General features: G+C 38.2%; 1 protein-coding gene across 1 annotated transcript in view; it reads right to left on the reverse strand.

Moving 5' to 3' along the window:
* Nucleotides 1-3,815: 3,815 nt before the first annotated feature.
* The window catches only part of ntsr1 (neurotensin receptor 1 (high affinity)), a 98,110-nt gene continuing 81,488 nt past the window's right edge, over nt 3,816-20,437 (reverse strand). Inside the window, exons 3-4 of the mRNA XM_042409513.1 lie at nt 19,018-19,102; nt 3,816-6,839 (exon numbers count right to left, since the gene is read on the reverse strand). Of these exons, the coding sequence (XP_042265447.1) occupies nt 6,584-6,839; nt 19,018-19,102 (341 nt within the window). The 3' untranslated portion in view covers nt 3,816-6,583. The remainder of the gene's footprint in view (nt 6,840-19,017; nt 19,103-20,437) is intronic.

Below are 20,437 nucleotides of genomic sequence, written 5' to 3' on the forward strand. Positions count from 1 at the left end.
GAGGTTGAGGTTCAGGGTAAGGCGGAGGATCCAGACAGAACCCACATGGCACGTAGCTGTCATCATTCTGCTGGTCTCGTGCGGAATATAGGACAGGATATATGTTATTATTTTTATCTCTATTCTGTTGAGCTACCTGTCACTTATCTATGCCTTCTTGTTGTCTAGCGACCTTTTCCTCCCCTTCTCTCTTTCTTTTCTGAAAGCCAACTTGTCTGGCTTTTGCTTCTGCCAGCCATGACTTGGCCTGTAACAGGCGTTCTTTCTTTAACTTCCCCTTTTTCCCTTTTGTTCTTTCTGAGATTGCTTTCACTAATTCTTCACAAGCTTCCACATCTAGTTTTCCCACAAAATCACACCTTTCTTGCCATATCAGGATGCAGTACTTTCATGCGTTTGGTACCTCTACCATATTTCTCTGCTTGTGTTTTTTTACAGCGACAACAGTTACCCATTGTAGAGGCCTCTTTTTTTCTTTTTTTCCCCTCAAAGTTATTTAATTTCCTTGTTCTCCCCTTAACAGCCAACCAGTTTGTATGGAGTTCACCCGAGCAACTGGTCCGATCAGTGAAATATATAGACTTTTGTTGATACCGTTAGGTTTCCAGTCCCCAGACAATTTGTTGACACCGTGAGGTTACCCTTGTCTGGTTTTCATTTCACTGAGACACTGTTAATAACTACCATATAAAACCCTTTAACCCTTTATATGTATATATATATATATATATATATATATATATATATATATATATATATATATACTCCCCTGGAGTCCCAGACTCCCCAGTATTATTTATTGAGTGCCGGACTCACAAATAACACTATCCTGTGAAGTCCCTGACTTCTCTAGACGTCTTTTTGTTTACTCAGGCCTGAGGGATTAGTTTTTCCAATTGTCGTTCCAAAGACATTAGCTTCTACGTCCCTGACTTAGGTATCACTCATAACTTCGAAGTCCCTGACTTAGATTTAACTGATCAGTAATTAAAATTTATCATACCCTTTTTGCTCCTTCGGTCCGTCTCTCTTTGACTGACCCCTTCCTCTCTCAGCCGGTCCAGGCCTTCTCTGCCAAAACGGGGATTTAAGAACTCCGCGGCGAAGGTCTTTGGTTGTGTTCTTGTAAGGCCTTTCTCAGGTCCGTGGCCTTTTGAAGAGATCAGCTGTCAGGGCCCCACGTTGGGCGCCAATATGTTAAAAGAATTTCTTCATAATGACCATTAAACAATAGAGACCGGAGCTGAAGTATCAAAATTTAACAGAATTTATTTTCTTGTACAAGAAGGAGCGTTTCGCAGTGCAACACACAGGATGAAGTTACAAAGAAAAAGGCTCCCAGTGGAGCGCTTATAACGAGGTTTTATACACCTTAAGTGAGCATTACAGTTCTTTTCTTAATCTATCAAATACAGACTTATAGATAACGTCATGTCTGTTTTCAGTTCTCCTGTCCAGGGGCCATCCTACCCAACTGACCCCCAGATGACATGTCTCACCCTGTCTCCAACAAATTTTAATTTCTACATCTTCTTTACAAATATAATGCTGAACTTGCTTTAACCTTAGCTGATGAGTCTGCTGATGTTGCAGAGCTGCAGTACAAGACAGGAACAATTCATCATGATCTAGGTAAAATAGTAACACACATGCACAGTGTAATCATAATTTTTATAACACTTAGTGTTATTGGCGGTTGTTGGCCAGGCCTGCCTCTGCACTATTCCCACTGGCCAGCAGAGGAAAAGCTGCCAACATGGTATATCAAGTTGCCTTGAACAGAATTGTATATCTAGTTGGTGTATCTAAACAAACATCAGCTGCAGTAGTTGATGTTTACTGTATGCCCTCTTATGGGGTTTGATTCCCTGCATCATAAAGGAGGACAATTCTGTTCAATACCATTCCTCAGATCTTAAGTAAGACACGTGGCTCGTTTTATGAGGCAACAGCTCTCTGTGCTGGACACATGCGCTTGGTGAGTGACATTTCTTTTTTAAAGCCTACAGCTATTAATTGTCATGAGTGTACTTTAGCAAAGGTCAAACACTGTTCTGCTAAGTGGTGTGTGTGTGTGTGTGTGTGTGTGTGTGTGTGTGTGTGCACCCTTCATTGTTTGTATATTCTTGCATAGCTGTGAGGGAGCCCGTGTAGTGTGAATAAGATAGAGGAGAGACATAAACAGCATAGTCAGTACATCACGGTTTATTTTCTCTCTTTTAATTTTTTATAATGAAATGAAATAACATTCTGTTTGAGAACCGTGTGATATACAGTTATACATAGCTGATGTGAATCATCAATTAAAATAAGCAAAATATTTCTTTGATTTAAATACAATAAAACCAAGACACATTCAAGTTATGATACGTCTGTTTACAGGTCTGTACAGTATAGAAAACAGGTTTGCGACTGCATATACAGTTTATATGGGTTGTAAAATTAAAGGGATATACAGAATTTTTTGTGTATCTCATTCAAGATGGCTGTCTTGGTGAATCTGTGGGTTAGGGAATCTGATGTGAATGAATATCTAATGAAGCATGTATGATTCAACACAGATTCATCAACAACACAAATACTGCACAAATTAACAGAAGTACAGAGATTTATCAACCAATACAAAGCACAACTAATAACTGTCACCGATATTAACTAAGTACATTGTTTAATAAAAGATCAGTCATGATATAATAAAAATAATACACAGAGGTTGACCTTTTTTTTCTTGCAATTTACTGGCGTGATATGCATTGAAAACAGGATGGCAGTGTCAAGTCTTTATTACAGTAAAGTAGTGCTGTAGCAAAAGTAAGTGTAATGCAGTGAAATTACTGCTGATCTTTTTGCACTAATGCAGTATCTAAGTTTTTTTTTCATCTTTTCAGAGTCTTTCTTAAACTTAAGTCCTCACTTACATAAGCAACACTGCTTAGAAGACTATAGTCTTTCATGGGACTGTACATTCATGGGTCATTGACAAAACCTTTGGTTTTAAACGTAGCAAACTTCAAAAGAGGCTACAAGATGAAAATTCACTGGTAGGAATTCAGTAGAATGAGCAGTGCATATGCTGAATGATGTTGCTGCTGTGGCCCTGATACTGCCTCATTACCACAGCCTGACATTCATTTCAATATGTAGCAAATTGAAATCAGCATAAACGTAGAGGCTCCTCTAACAGCATAAATTAAGCCTAGGTCCACTCACCGCCAGCTGAAAATAGCCTCATGCAAATAAAATGTTTAAGTCTTGGTGATTTGTCGATCCCATTTGTTTATATTAAAGCAGAGAAACGTACAGTAGAAGCAATGGGCCTCATTCACAAACAGTGCGTATGTACAAATCTGTACTTAAACTGTGTGTATGAACATTTGAAGCACAAATCCAGGATTCATCAATATGTTCTTACCTGAATTTGCTCTTACTCTGCGAACAAATTTAGAACTGCCTTAGACCATGCAAAAATCAACATCTCACAGTCTTAAAAAATGATGTAGTCAATATTTATTCAATGTAAACAGTATATTACAACCACAATTATTTAAAAAATGATTGGGCCTAAATTTGCAACATTTAAACGTGTGAAATTGCTAATAGTACACAATTTATTTACTTATTACAAAATTGATAGCTAAGACGTTGTAATCCATAAATCATCATCATAAATGTAATGAAATTATTAATATATGAAAATTGTCCTGTTTCCACTATAATAATAATAATAATAATAATAATAATAATAATAATAATAATAATAATAATAATAATAAGAAGAAGAAGAAGAAGAAGAAGAAGAAGAAGAATAGCTCATATATCGGAATTTCCATATTGAAATGTGACAGCAATTAATTTCCCCATCAGATTTGGCTGTGGTATATGCAGCCTATACAGTGTTCCTCACAGCCTGACAGTTCAGTAGTGGCACAGGGAGGGGCGCTCTGCTTTTATACATCACGGCCTGTTGTGGACAGAGACGAAACACGATGCGCATCTGGCGCAGCAGTAGAGATTTATTTAGATCATATTCACAGATCTGCACATCTACCAACTTTTTATTTTGTTATGGACATACTGTGCGGTAGTGGTGCAACAAGTATGATTCTGATTAACTAACATACACACAGCAACATTTCTATGCACGTATTAGTGAATGAGGCCCAATGACTTGTGCAGTAGAAGGACATTCACAACATACTTTCAAAGTTAGGTGCGCTATGTGAGGAGCACACCTACAGAAAGCATCACCCTCACACTGCACACATCTGTGACTCCGAAAACTGGCAACACATGCAAGAAGTCACCAGCAGTCTGATAAATTCCTACAGGGATAAGCAACCAGGTAATCTTGCTTGATTACAACTAATGCAATTATAATGACTCATTAAAATTTTTATGTCATTTTTGATTTACGGTAAGGACTAGCAACTTAAAGAAATTACCTAACAAGAATCAATTTAGGATGGTATACTATGGTTAAGGTTAAGGCGTCAGTATGCTTCAAGTGCTTATCGTATCGTCAAGCAGTGTCTGAAATCCGTACCCCCCCCACACCTTTCCGATGTTGGAATTGGGGAGCTGTGTCTCTCGTTTCATTCTTCACACAACTACTTCTGTCACTATTTTTGTGTACAAATGAGTGCAATACTATGCAATCAAGAAAAGACTGTACAAAAGTCTAGTCCATTATCCCCATTTGAACGATTATCATTCTTGCCCCTCTCCATCATGGCAAGCTTTTCACTCCACCTTTGAGTGTGGCAATTTAGAACAACTATAAGGACTGACTGACTTTAGATGTGTTTGCATGACATGTTGAACGAACTAGTTAGTTGCGAGCATACGCTGGCCTTTAGACAACTGAAACAGGTTTGGTTATGATAGATAAAGGGAAAGATCATGATTATGAAAAACTGTGATAAAGGTATGGTCAGGGTTAGCAACCAAAGCTCTTCGTTATGGTTAGGGAAAGATTGTGGTTACAGTTAAAAATGTCAACTGCAGGTCTGTGTCAGGACGTGAACTCTGGTGTCCTGAATGAGAGGCTGACATGACACAAGCCCATCTACCACCTCCACCCCTTATTTACTGCCTCACTACATAAAAGACACTACTTCCTGTGTTGGAACTGAACATTGGCATTGAATGTAAACTGTGAGGTCTGGAATCGAATATGGACCAATATGGACTGAAATTTGCAGGGATACTGGGAAGGTGCAGTAGAAACTCAAAGATCAGTTGAGTTTGAATTTCTATACCAGAAAGAGACCACAACACTGGTAGAATTAACATCTGTAGTGCCATTCACTATAATTCAGAAGAGAGTGACCTCTCGCAGAGTCCAGGTTGTCTCACATCTTTGTGTTTCTCCTAAAGGAGAAGTTGGATTCCCCTGATCTCTGCCTGCCTCTGATTCGTGAAGGAGCAACTGGTGGGAAAACACAAGATGCTCTGTGTCTGTTGAAGTGCTCTTCTGTCTGCCCCCCATGGACTCAACATTACATTCCATTTCCCCCCATAGTTCCCCCATCTTTCCCTCCCTCTTCTCCTCCCACTGTTTTCATTGTATTTTCTTTTCTAAGCAGCTTCACTGCATTGTCTATACAGCAATTTATTTCCAAAGGGTGTCACTTGCTCCACAATTAGTCCACACAGTGTTATGTACGAATACTTAAAAATAACCTGTTAGAGCCATTTCTGTGTCTACCCACTTACCTCACATTTTCTAAAGGCTGTAATTAATGCAGGAAACTGTTACCAGGGAATAATCATAATCTTTGTCTGCACTATTTACAAATCCCACAGACATTCATATTTCAGAGTCTAAGCAGTGTTCCAAGGACCCCTTCCTCCCTCCAGTTTACCAGATTGTCCAGACATTATCTGGACACACGTGTATAACAAAAGTTTTGCAAAAAAGCTGCTTGTGACAATAGTAAGAGAGGCAATGATGCAAGAGATTCTTCAAATACAGCTTTGAAAGCAACTTGGATCGATGAAAAAGCTTTTTTTTTTCTGACATCAAAGCCAGGTTTATCCACAGACCCAAAATTGCACCAAAGGATGGTTACATCAGAACCTTTGTAATGGTAAAACTACTGCCAGTGGCCAAGTATTTTCAGGAGTTTCATAAATGGATGCAACACTAAAACATCAGTCATTTACACTGTACAACACCAAGCAAGTTTGAATGATTAGTCCAATTAAAACATGTAAATAGAAACATACTGTACTGTATAAAACATTAACATACCATTTTAAAATAGGCATTCCTTTTATGTCCATCCTTTCTTCCCTTTTTCATTCTTCCATTGTTGTATTTTGTTTTTGTGATTACACAAATTCAGGTTATATTTAATAAACATACAACACACAGTAACACATACTAAAATGTGCATCTGAAATGAAACCAGTGGTTGCAGGGGTCACTTGACCCCACTTGACAATGATGGTGAGCCTAATACTGGCCAACATTCTCCAAACTAGAGGCAGAATTTCCTGATGAAGTTGGACAAGTAATCACAAAGTGGCAGCAGGTGGGTTTATAGTATGAGAAAATGTATTCAATTGCAGTTCAGTTCAATCAATATGCAGTCTCTTTGATGATGTTGGTGGAGAGGGTGTGGTTGCTGGAGATGCTGATGGAGTGACGGGTCAGGGGGTGGGGGTACCTCCTGGGTGTATGGTGGCAGGGCATGCAGAAGTAGCGCAGTGTGGAGAAGAAGATCTGGCGGTAGGTGGCTGACACCAGGTTGTAGAGGATTGGATTGATGGCCGAGCTGACGTAAAACAAGACGTTGGTCAGCATGTAGAAATAGTGGTAGAAGTCATACAGGTCACTGTGAGAGGACAGAGGAGTCATTGTTACGAGTGGCGTATCAAAACATCAATTCATCATTGTCAAATTGATTTGGACACATTTGTATAGTACACATTATAAAATACATAGACATACCATGTTGTGGCATTGTTGACTTGAGCAGGAAAATTTATATTTTGTAATATTTGTGTGAAATTACAAATTCTCTCCAATATTTTATAAGGGTAGTTTTCTACTTTCTTGCTTGTTAAATCCACTATAATGTAGCTTATTAGCTGTTTGCAGCATCAACTTTTATTTAACACTCCTCTGCATTAATATAAACTGCTCTACAAAAGAGGATTAACTTGTAGATAGTCTTAAAGTCCCTCTCCACTCAAAAATGTGTTTTTATTGTTACTTTAAACTTGGATGTTTGAGTTTCACTCTGCAGAATGATGTATGTGCAGAATTTGACACTAGAAGGTTGTTTTCACATTCATCTGCTGAATGTGGAAAGTTTCTCTGTGCTCATTGAAAATCCGATTTTAAGGGGTTGGCCTACAAGCATGATTTGTGACATCATAGGTAGCCAATCCTGGTCCAGTATTAACTTATACAAGTGTGATGTGAAACTTGAAGCCTCCAGTGCAGAAACACTGAGAATGGATTTTACAGTGAAGTAAGAGACATCTTGTGTTCAGCAGTTAAACTTTTGAAATAAAATATATTTGCATATTCATAGATTCTGGAATTTTTAATGAGGTAGAAAAAGTAGGTGTCATTTAAAGGATTTTAACATGGTAATTTTATTTTTTTGTGTGGAAAAAACATAGATACACATTTATGGGAGGGGCTATAAAGAAAAAAAATAATTTATGCTCTCAATTTAGTAATTTGTGCTCTCGATTTAATAATTCGTGTTTTCGATTTAACGGATTTCACCCACATTCCATTATCTCATCTGACATACACCCTTACAGTGGATTGCTTGGATATAATAAGGTTTTATTTTGATGTTTATTTTATTTTTATTTGGACTAAAATGTGGATACACTTTAAGCACAACACTGTGTTATTTCTGAGATCCCTTATAATATAGAGCATACAATATGGGATAACAAACTTTTTCACTGTAAACACTTTCATGCTCCTGCAACCAGTTCATAAGAACTAAGCTTCAGGGTTGTGGACATGGATGTATTATCCATCCATCTATCCAGTTTCTATACCACTTATCCTCTAGAAGGTTGCAGGGGAGCTGGAACGGATCTCATATGACATTGGGCGAGAGGCAGGGTAGACCCTGGACAAGTCGCTAGTCAATCACAGGGCTGACATATAGAGACAAATAACCATTCACACTCACATTCACACCTATGGGCAATTTAGAGTCGCCTATTAACCTGCATGGTTCTGATCTGTGGGAGGAAGCCGGAGTACCTGGAGAGAACCCACACAGGCACGGGGAGAACACGCAAAAATATATGTACAGATACAGTATATATATTAGGGATGTGCAGAGAGCCCAGTATTTGTATTTGTACTTGTATTCAAATAAAAGTGGAAATAGGAGTAACAATCCTGTTTTTTTTGTTTTAATTTTTATTACACTTCAAATTTTAGGATATTAAAGTGTTAAAATAGGTGTTCTTCAATAAACTAATATAATTATTATAAACACTTAAATGTCATTTTGGTTTATGGTTTTCATAAACCCAGCAAGAAACATGTATAACCATAAACATCATTGTAAAGAAAATAATTTTAAAACTTAAATTCAGTTCCTAATCCACACTCAACCATTACTCTAAATTAAAGCTGCAAGCAGCGTTGGTCGGGACCTCACACTCTGGCCCGTCGGGATCAGATCATTTTGCTTTTAAAAATGAGGGATATTTCTTACAAGTGTGGTGTGCTTTTATTTTGAAAGTTTGATTGACATGTGTACTGTCGGGTGTGTAGAGACAATAAGTAACTGCAGCTGGACACAGAAAAATACTCATATATTTGAATGGAGAGTGTGAGCAAACCCACATCTTTTTGAACATTTACTGCTTCCACATAGTTTTAGATACAGACTTCATTTGAACTTTAAATGAGTCACGAGACTTTGACCTACAAATCTTGAATTTACATTTTTTTAAAAATCTTTTACTGTTTTTGAGATATTAGAGTTTGACTTTTAAAGTCTTTTGTTGCTCCTCCTGTGATTTTCTAATGAGTGTGTATTGCGGAATGTGTCACAGTACTGAGGGAGTGACATCACCAGGAGCAGTTGGAGAGGAGGATTTTAGAGCACACTTCTTGTGAAATCTCCACATAAATCCCATTACTTTAGCCAAATCTTACATTAAAAATCATATTTTAGTAGGAAATTTTGTAGAGAATCCATTGATACAGGTTTGAAAGAGGTCAGACTTATAATTTAGACATCGGAAGCATCTGTTTGACACAAAGTCCATGCCTCCCCCATTCTTTTACATTGTAAGGGGTACATGTGATGTGATGTGGCACTGCAACTTTCAGGGATTATAAAATCCAAACCGTTCAAGTTATTACAAAGTTTTTAACAAATTTTTTTCAGCACAGTGTCATTAGTCAATTATTAAAGTTTGAAGCCGATACCATTAATGTCCTCAGAGGAGATAGTGTTTGTTCGGAGGCCAAAATTGAGGCAAAGTCTTATATTGAAAGGCTAATTGCGGACTTCCTGTTGGATTTAGGTCAGGGGTGTCAGCATATGATTTGAAGGTCTTGATGAGACAAATAAGTCAGTTTTAGTGTGATCACTCTATGATATTCCTATGGGCCTATCGGCCATTTTAGTTACATAGGTGGCGCTAGAGAGCACATTTTGGCACTTTGGGGTTCAATGTTTACATTTTATCAAATTGTTCACCAGACCTGATGTGCGTGCCAAATTTGGTACGTTTTTGAGCATGTTTAGGGGGTCAAATTTAGGGTTTAAGTGGCGTAATAAGAAAGAAAGAAAGAAAGAAAGAAAGAAAGAAAGAAAGAAAGAAAGAAACAAACACACAAAATACAATAGGGCCTTCGCCCCTTTTGGGTTTGGTCCTTAATAAAGAAAGAAAGAGACAAACACACAAAAAACAATAGGGTCCTTGCCCTTAGGTGAGGACTACTGTTTTACAGTAGTCCTCTGCCTTTTGGGCTGGGGCCCTAATTAGGGACCCAGCCCAAAGGATGAAGGCCCTGTTGTATTTCGTGTGTTTGTTTCTCTCTGTCTTTCTTTATTATTCTACCACTTCAGACCTAAATTTGACCCCTAAACATGCTCAAAAACTCACCAAATTTGGCACGCACATCAGGTCAAAATTTGATAAGATGTAAAAATTAACCCACAAAGTGCCAAAATGTGCTCTCTAGCACCACCTATGTAAGTAAAATGGCCACCGTGGCCCGTAGCAATGTCGTAGAGAGATCAAACCAGAACTCAATTATTCATCTAATCAAGACCTACAAATCATATGCTGACACCCCTGAACTAAATCCAACAGGAAGTCTGCAATTATCCTGTCAATATAAGACTTTGCCTCAATTTTGGCCCCCGAACAAATGCTATCTCCTCCGAGGGCATTAATGGTATCAGCTTCAAACTTTAATGGATGACTTCTGACACTGTGCTGAAAAAGTTGTTAAAGACTTTGTAATAACACTAACGGTTTGGATTTTATAAGCCCTGAAAGTTGCAGTGCCACATCACATCAAATGTACCCCTTACAATGTAAAACAATGGGGGAGGCATGGATTTTGTTTCAAACAGAGGCTTCTGACAACTTAACTATAAGTCTGACCACTTTTAAACCTGTATCAATGGATTCGCCACAAAATTTCCTACTAAAATATGATTTTCCATGTAAGATTTGGCCAAAGTAATGGGATTTATGAGGATGTTTCACCAGAAGTGTACTCCTTTCCAAGTGCTCCTCGTCATGTCACTCCCTAAGTGCTCTGACACATTTCGCAATACACACTCATTATAAAATCACAGGAGGAGCAAGAAAATACTTTAAAACTCAGACTCTAATATCTCAAAAACAGTAAAAGATAGAAAAACCATGTAAATTCAAGATTTGTAGGTCAAAGTCTCGTGACTCATATAAAGTTCAAAAGAAGTTTGTATCTAAAACTATGTGGATGCAGTAAATGTTCAAATAGGTGTGGGTTTGCTCACACTCTCCATTCAAATATATGAGTATTTTTCTGTGTCCAGCTGCAGTTACTTATTGTCTCTCCACACCTGACAGTACACATTTCAATCAAACTTTGACCAGGTCATGTGCATTAGAAGTCTTTCCTTTTCTAAAAATAGACTTGATAAAAATTTGGAAATTAATTTGTTTTAGACACAATCTCGCTATGCTTCCATATTGTCTCTTTCTCATAGTGCCACCTACTGCGCACAGGAAGTCTGCCTTACAACACACATCATCAGGTTTGCTTGACATTACATAGTATATTCTCAACAACATAAACTACAACATGCCTTTATTTCGCAGGTGTGTTTGTTACTTTGTGGATGTTTTCTAGTCTAAATAGCTTCGCCACTTCATTAAATGTCCAAAAAATGCCTGCGTATGAAGAAGTCCACGTGCAGACCCACCAACCACGTCACAGCCCAACATGCATGGGGCGCAAGGGACTGTTCATCGCTGCTTGCAGCTTTAATTAATAAATGTCTGTGTGAACATTGTGAACCCCACCACCACCCACCCTGACTGGAGGATACTGAACAGATAGAATATAAACATAGGATAGGACATGGCTGTGTTGTTGATTTGGTACTTGTGGGAGGTTGGGTGGATACCAAGTTAGGGTGCTTGAAATGCAAGTAATTGTACAATGTGGATGTTGAAAGATGTTTAATATCTTTGCCTCTGCCTAATTGACTTTTACACACATTACAGATCATCTTGGTTGGATCTGCACTGACTGTGAAATGCTTCCAGACAGCACTTTTTTGGCTGGGGGAGCACTTAAGTAGGCTCAGCATGCACATCCTCCTCTATTTTGTTTTCCAAATCCATGGGGTAGGAGTTGTGTTGTTGTGGGACAGCAAAGGAGTGGTCAAAAATAGACTGCTACCTATGGACCTAACTACAGATCTTGCTGTCTGCAAAGAGGAGAGCAGCCTAAAAGGCTATGCAAAATATCTCAATTCTTGTCAAGTGTTGATGCAATGTGAAACAATCACACAAAAGGTAGACCTATACTGCCAACAATAAAGGCTAAGTTACAGGGTTAACAGGCGAATGCTAGCCTAATTCCCTCCTGGTCAAACAAGCTCTACGTCTTCTAAGTTGAAATAGTGGCACAACAACTTTGCAAGAATAGCTATAAATGGCGCTTTATTTCTCCAGTATGATATCTGCACCTGTGTGACACAAAGGCTGACTGAGCAGTGAGCACAGTGTGTCAGTGAGCTAGTACTACACTGCCAGAGCTAACAGGCTCCTTCTCCCCATCAAACAAACTGCACTTCAGATATTGCAGGTCCAACAGGAAAACAAAAGACAAGTAATGTTATTATAAGGTACCTACGCAAACCAGTTAAGCGAAAAAGAACCTAATCAAAACAAAATAGTCGCGCAGCAATGTGCTACGTTTTGCCCAAAGCCTCTGGTTTTGCCTACATTTTAATCAGGCTGTGTTGGAAACTCTGTCTGTACTCTCTCTCCCCTTCTCTCTCCTACTGTCGGAGCAGGCGGAGCACAAAATACCCACCATGCACACATGAGGAAAACCAGCTGTTTATATATATATACATTTTTTTTTCTTCCCAGGAGCAAATAATTTTAAAAATATTTGTACAAAATAAATATTCGGAAAAACCCACTGTTTGTGTTTTGCCGCATAACATATTTGGATTCGACACCACCCCTAATATATATTATGTATTATATTCTCTAAGTACATCCATGGAGCGCTTCCTGGCTGCTTTTGATCAAGCTTGGCTTGGATCAGTAACTGACAGGAAACATCTTCTTTGTCACTTGTCACAAAATAGTTAATTCAATCGAGAGCACAAATTACTACATCAAGAACACAAATTAGTTTTTTTTTCTCCATGGCTCCTCCCGGGCTCTGTACACATTATTGTTCCAAGCAGAGTATTTCTGTATGTCTTAACACATGTCTGTCTTTCATAATACTGTCTGAACTTATTGTCCCATTAGAAACAAGCTACCAAGCATATACTGTCAGTTAGAAAGCTAGTTAGCTCGGTTAATGTGATTGACTAGATCTAGCATGTTCGCAGCTACCTAGTGTGTTAGTGGTTAGCTCAGCAGCTAAAGCTGTTTTCTAGCTAATGTTAGCCCTGCGTGTAATCAGTGACCAGGCCTTTATATATTCATTTATGGAATTTTATTTGACATTTAAACATTGTCAAATACAAAATTGTATGTAAATTATATGTATAGACAATTTGATAGAGTAATAATCCAATTTCATACATTATATGTACTGTACAAGTCATCTGAAGGCAAAACAGTTATCACATACGATGGAGAAAAATAGTTTCTGGCATTTTTAGTTGAAATACATGATGTTACCACAAAAGAGGTATGGTCTTTAGACAGTTATGAGAAAAGGTCATGTCAATGAATACATCTCTTAAATAAAATGTGTGTCTTGCAAACCAACAGTTTGTAAGCTACTGTTAGTGGTTAGCTGCTGTTAGTGATTGAACCAGGTTGAGGTGATGTAATATACACCAGGATTGAAAGTTGGTGAGAATGTAGATAATTTGGCTTCACAGGGACCCTGAATATCACTTTGAGTCCCCAAAAGGCTAAGTGTATAATTTTTATATTGTGTATAACAGCAAAGAATATATAATAAAAAGAAATTGGAAATCGTGTCTTGCTTTATTCCACTGAGCATATACTTTAAGAATTTATGTGAATCGTCAGGCTAAGAGGACCAGAGAGCCTGGTGTGTACTAATTGCTGGTGAGTATGTATTACACTAAACCACTAATCATCTCTTTAGATGTCATTGCTCATTTTAGGCCTTGCTGTTCCACAACCAGCCTGCCAGCCTCTTTCTATAGTAATGCTGCCAAAGCTACAGTAAGAAGAAAACGTTTTAACTGGAATTAAACAGATGCATACTGTGGAGTAAGATCAGCTTTTGGAGTCCATATTGTACAGATCCAAGCTTCAGCTGTCTGAGGGGGATACTGATTTTTCTCTACATAGACAACCATAAGGAGACCTCTACTGCAACTGGGTGTAAATCTTGTGTGGGAGAAGGATTTGTTTTATTTGTAGTCCAATAAGGAATTAGCATTATTATACTACAAAGTATCCCTTCACTCTGTCAGACTTAACTGCCGTTCTCGATCACACACCTTTGTGAAGCAGGTTTCTCTTTTTAATAAAACAAGATTTCAGAAAATAATGGATGTACACCCTCCCACAGCGATATTCCAGGCTATGACCATTTTTTTTGTTTTTTAGAAAATTTCCAAAAATTCTCACAAAGTGATAAGTTTTAAAATTTTTTCGACTTTTTAAGTATTCAAGACAGCAATAGCCTAATTAAGTCTCTCTCCCCCTCCCTGAAGCCTCCATCATCCTGTCACTGGTTCAGAATTAAATGCTGTATATCAACTATATGTATGTATAAGCTATCATTTTATCATTTGGGTCCAGTTGTGATTATAGCAAATGTCCAGGCTTTCAACTCATAGTAATAGGTAGTCCTGTAACCTCAACACTCGGTATATTAGTTAATCTGTGTCATGATTCGAAACACAGGGTAACTGACATGCAGAGTCACTGAGTAATGCAAGGAATGCTAGATGGGACTAAGCAATGACTGAGAATATTTGCCCCCAAACATTGTACCAACATTGTCAATCAGAACCAAATATTGTACTGTTTCCCCCCCTTTCCACACACTAGCAATATCTACTTTTATTTAACAATCTTCTGCTGGAGTATAAACTGCAAACTCCACTGTGGGGGTCGCTGTCACTGCAGAAAATCGAATAAACCTAAAATATCTTCTTTTTGGTAATTAAGATTATGTATTATAAGTACACAAGTCAAAAACAACTCTGGTTATATATACTGATTTCTGAGAAAAACTGAATTTTAATTTCAATTTAACTTCAAGCATTGCACTGATGGATCACCAGCATATATATCCAATCTTTATGTGCACAGGAAATAAAGAATGAATGGATACTAAGTAGGCAGGTTTGTGACACAGAAATAAGAGGACAAGATAGGCCAAATTCACACAGGCAAACAACAGACAATAACTGTGAAGCAAAAGGTTACAGCACATCAATATATCCTAACACATAGTGTAGATACTCCCCAGCGTCATCTCAGTTACTAGAATCTGGTGTATTGATCTTTTCTGCTCTTAGAATTGTGGGCCATAGACAAGGGTCACTGAAGTGTGCATAAAGTCAATGATGTATGTGTCTGTCTGTATACAGGGACACCATTAAAGATGAATGAGGGTAGTATTGAGAAGGATAACGGACGGTATTGAACATGACCTTTTCATTATATATACTCAGGTTATTCTGTGGGCTCTATTTATGTAATGGAGGATGTTACATGAGCCATGAGCTAGTTCTTGCACTCGTAAAATTTTGACTTTGACAGGAATCCCTCAAGCAATTATAATTACACACGGTGTCGAGCAAACTGTGGATCACAGGTGCAGCATTTTCTAATATGGAGATTCAGTGCTTTGTGCACACAGACATCAGTCAGTTTTCTCTTGTGGCAGAATGACTGTGGAGCGAGCTTGCTGTCATGAACTCATCAGTGAGGACTACTATTACCAGGAAAGAAAAGCAACCCACTTCACTGGTCATGACTGCTCCCAGCCCTTACAACACTCACTGATTCCTCTTAATCCCAATCCAAGTCCATCTGTGCTGGGTGCTTCTTGGCACAAAATTAGCAAATTTCAGTGGAAATGCCCTGAACACCCTGGAAAGTGCAGTATTTTCTGTGATATCTGCATTGCACCACTGATTCAGGAGAGCAGAGCCCTGTGTCTGTTATTGTCTCAAATACAAACACTCCTTCATGCACACATTTTTACTTGATATTTATTGTGAGGGGCCAGTCTATACACACACATTAACTAACACAATGCATGGCGAGTGCAAAGTCTCATTGCTGAAAAAACAATACAGGCTAACAGGAGGCTGCTTCAGTCACACTTGTCACTATCCACAAGTGAGCAAGGCAGGTAGACATACTCCCATCCACTCCTTTGCTGGCTTTGTCTGTCTTCTGTCTCCAGTAGTGATGTGCAGAGAGCCCAGTATTTGTATTTGTATTTATATTTGTTGAGGCAACAAAATTATTTAGTATTTAGTATTTAGTATTTGCGTTCAAATAAAAGTGGAAATAGGTGTAAAAATACAGTTTTTGTTTTTCATTACGCTTTTAATTTTAGGATATTAAAGTGTTAAAATAAGTGTTTATGAATAAACTATCTTACGAAGGAGGCCCCACACCGGGTCTCAAACTTGAGTCTCCCGGATCATAGATGACTGCACTGAGCTAAAACCCAGTGCATCACAAATGTGCAGCCAGACCTCTACTTATTTACACACCCATAACACAGAGAGCAAAGCATGTAACGTGGTGGGAGGAACTTCAAAGGTGATTCTTATTTTGCACTTTTATCAACTCCGGGAGTGATGTCTAAATAAGGAAATGTGCATCATGTAGCAGGTGGATGTGACTCCCCTGATTGAGACCTGCTGATAGACGTAACAGCAGAGCAGAGGAGAGAGAATGAGATAGCAACTGAAATTTTCTTCCCAAAAACAAATCATTTTTAAAATATTTGTACAAAATAAATGTTCGTAAAAAACCCACTATTTGTGCTTTGCCGAATAAGGTATTCGTATTTGGGCCCACCCCTTAAGTTTCTAGGAGTCTAATCTAATTTTCTTGATATCGTTTCCAACTGACTTTGACTGAGCTACCTTGTTTTATTGCTGCCTTTTACCATGCGGAACAAATATATTTCCCAAATAACACCCTTTTACATCTGAAATTTAGAGAAACTGAAGAAGGCTGTCCTTTTATCATGCTGGAGAGTTGACTGACACCGTTTTTAACAGGCATGCGGATACTGTACCCTGTGGTTTCTTGGGTACATATGTGCATATTTTTTCCATTTTTGAAAGAGGATAAAATACCTATTGTGTGTACACGTTTGTGGCCTCTGGCGGTTAATGTAACACCTTTTTGCTCAGAATGAGTGGGTAACAGTACAGTACTGTAACTTCTGTGTAAAAAATGTTAAATGAAAAAAAACTCCAAGAAAGCCAGTGTTCAAGTATTACTCAGCAAATACAACTTAATTCTTTTATAAAGATTTGCATTTGTTGCTAACATTGGCATTTTAACATTAGTGAAGTGTGGGAAAAAATTAGGATCCAACTTGATGCTAAAATTAAACATTAGTCAATAGTGTTAAAAATTAACTTGTTGTATATGGTGATTTTGTGTTTGTCAATAAAATAACTGTACCTTTTTATTCTGAGTGGAAAACAATTTAAAAAGAAAAATAGAAATATGTAGTTCTTTTTATTTCTTTTCTTTTTTATTTGGGCCTTCTATCTCATACTCTTAGCTTCACTCAGCTACGAACGCCCATGGATGACTGACATTTGAAAGCTGGCATTGCTAGGACTCACGTTGTCAACTTCCGTGGTGCGCCACCGTTACATGTCATATTGTATATGTTTGATACGTTTTTTCCCTTTTGAATGGGGGCCATCATTCTCCTAAGTTTCTACTGTACTCAGAGAGTGGAATCTAGCAATCATGTTATTGCAACACCTGCTGAGTGCCTTTGTCAAGCTCCTCCATATTCAGTGTTTTGTTTGTCCCACACTGTACAGAGGAGTGTGTTCCAACTACTGTTTTTCCATTGGGTTGGTTGTGTTAATGACAAATGACAGTTCTGTTACAACAGCACTCCGTATTCCATATACATAAAAACAAATAAACTGAAATTTAGAATTGTAACAATTGACCAAATAAGTATACAAGCCAAGACAAACACTAACAATATAAATGAAATTCATTTAGATTTTTGTTTGATTTAAAAAAAAAAAGGAAGCAGAGAAATGCTACTTTAAAATATGCAAATTTGAGTCATCATAATGAAACCAACTCCTGTCAAATTATGGCACCAGAAAGTGAACAAGAGGCACACATACTTTGTGGTTTGTCTGTTTTATTGACTGTATAGGCAGCAAGTTTACAGTAACCGTGTTTACAGAGGTCATATGATTTTCTGTTCCCTCATTCAAATACAGTTTGTCTATCCTTCATATAGAGTGGAAGAAAGAGGCTTTCCCACCACTGACATCCATTTACTGAAATGGTGTCTGATTTAATTAGGAAAACAGTATATACTTTGGAAGAGCTAATCGTTAGAGGAGAAAGAGAGAGAGAAAGAGAATGGGAATGTTAAATGAAGGCAGTCTAATCAGGAAGATGTATCTGTGCTGCTCCACTTTGTCAGACGCTCTTAACTGATAACCCTATAAGTGATGGCTATGGCCAATATGTGTGTGTCAGTGTGAAGGTCTGTGTGTGCGTACTTGGGTTTGTGCATGTGTGTGTGACAGTGTGTGTGAATGATCATGCATGTGCAGGCCTATTTGTGTCTATAATCTGAATGAGTATGTTAAATTAAGGCAATCTAACGAGGAAGATGTAACTACCCTGCTCCTCTTTGTCAGATGGTCTTAAGTGATGGGTCGGGTCGGGTCAGTGAGGATTGATTACAGTATGATTATAGTATATAACTTGGTTATGATTGGCCATTAAGCTCAGTCCCGGAACACGCATGCAGCAAGCTCTCATGTGCACCCCAAATGACAGGCACACAAAAACTTGATAGATTAGTTGACTGCAGCCTACCAATGCAGCGGCCCATTGAGATTTGTCCCAGTATGCCTGATGGCCAGTACACCACTGTATGCGTGTCAGTGTGAAGGTCTGTATGTGTGTACTTGGGTTTGAGCATTTGTGTATGACAGTGCATGTGAATGATGATGCATGTACAGGCTTATGTGTATGCGTATGTCTATACTCTATGTGTGCATCGGTGTGTATCTATAGAGATCAAGTGAGCAAACTACTTGGAGATTCCTTTCGCATGAGAGGCAAAGTGGAATTGTTACTCACTCAGACCAGTCAGACACGTAGCAAAACATGAGGCGACGAGCATGATAAGGCAGCCAGCAGACCACAAAGGCTATGACCACTGCTCCTAAACAAAAAGAAAACAGAGATAGCCTCAGAAACCAAGGCAAAGCCAAAAAATGAGCAGACACATAAAAAGCAATATAACATAAAATTGATGCAGAAAGGGACAAAGTTTTTTTTTTTTTGCAAAGTGTGCACAGTTTTCATAAGATTAGTGTGAATGTTTAACAGTCAGACTTGATCGAATACTATAAATGTAGGTGTAGATTTGTATTGTGTTACTGTGGACAGAAAGAGAATAATGTGTTTGATTGGAGACATAAGAAAGTTCCCCACCACACACCACCAAAAGTGGTGCCAGGCCCTACAGATGCAGCTTCAGGCTCAGCAGCCCTGTCTCCCCAACCCCATACCCCTACCAGCCCTACTCCCAACTGAAGAAGTATACCTGGCGAGAACCCTGACAACTGTACTGGGGAATTTTCATGGGAGCTGCTGGTTTTCCTGATAGCATTTGCTGAAGTGGATGCCAATTCATCTTAAAATGGAAAGTAAACCCTAGGAACACAGTGTGAAGACAGATGGAAGAAATGCAAAATGAGAAATTGCATTTAGTCACAAAAGCTATCAGAGATCTTGTTACTGCTGCAAAGAAGTTTGCTTTTGCTGATTTATGACTCTGAGAAGTGTGACACATTGGCAAATCAGGTGACAAAAGATTCCGATTCAGAGTACATGGTTCATATCCAAATAATGTGTTAGTATTTGTTTATATCTAGAGTAGGTACTTACATGTGCAACAGCATTTTCAATTTTAACAGAACCCACTTCATACAAAAGTCAATAACAGACCAAAACTAGCACAAAACAAGCATTAAAGGGAAATTAACCTGTGTTTCAAAAAACTTAAAAATAACAACACTTTCTACCAAGGCAGAATGAGTGGCTCAGAGTTGAGAATGGCAGAAATCAATGGTGGATTCAAACAGCTGTATTGTGTTTCTTCAACAAGATTTATTTATAAATGTTCTATGTGCTTAACTTCTCTTCTCTTATTCTCTTCCTCTTCCATGTCTGTCCCTCCTCTTTCATGTACTTCTTTTGCAATTGTATCCATACAGTTGTGATTGGATGACAGGGTGGTATACTGTGTCAAGCTGTCCTGCAAACAGTTTTGTTTTCAACCTGAACTCAGTCCTCCTTGTCCCTTCTGTCAAAACACCTTTGTCAATAACAGCGTCATCCCAACTGTCACATTCCCTGCCTTGTTATATAAACTTAGCACAAAAAGTAAGGAAATTTGTGTTTGGTAGATTATTTCTTTGTTGTAACAATGCTTCTTGGCAAAAAATCTTATACCGTTGGAAAGCCTGTTTATTTCCCTTTTAAATGGTGCCAC

This window comes from Thunnus maccoyii, chromosome 4, assembly GCF_910596095.1.
Source record: "Thunnus maccoyii chromosome 4, fThuMac1.1, whole genome shotgun sequence".
Classification (NCBI taxonomy): domain Eukaryota; kingdom Metazoa; phylum Chordata; class Actinopteri; order Scombriformes; family Scombridae; genus Thunnus; species Thunnus maccoyii.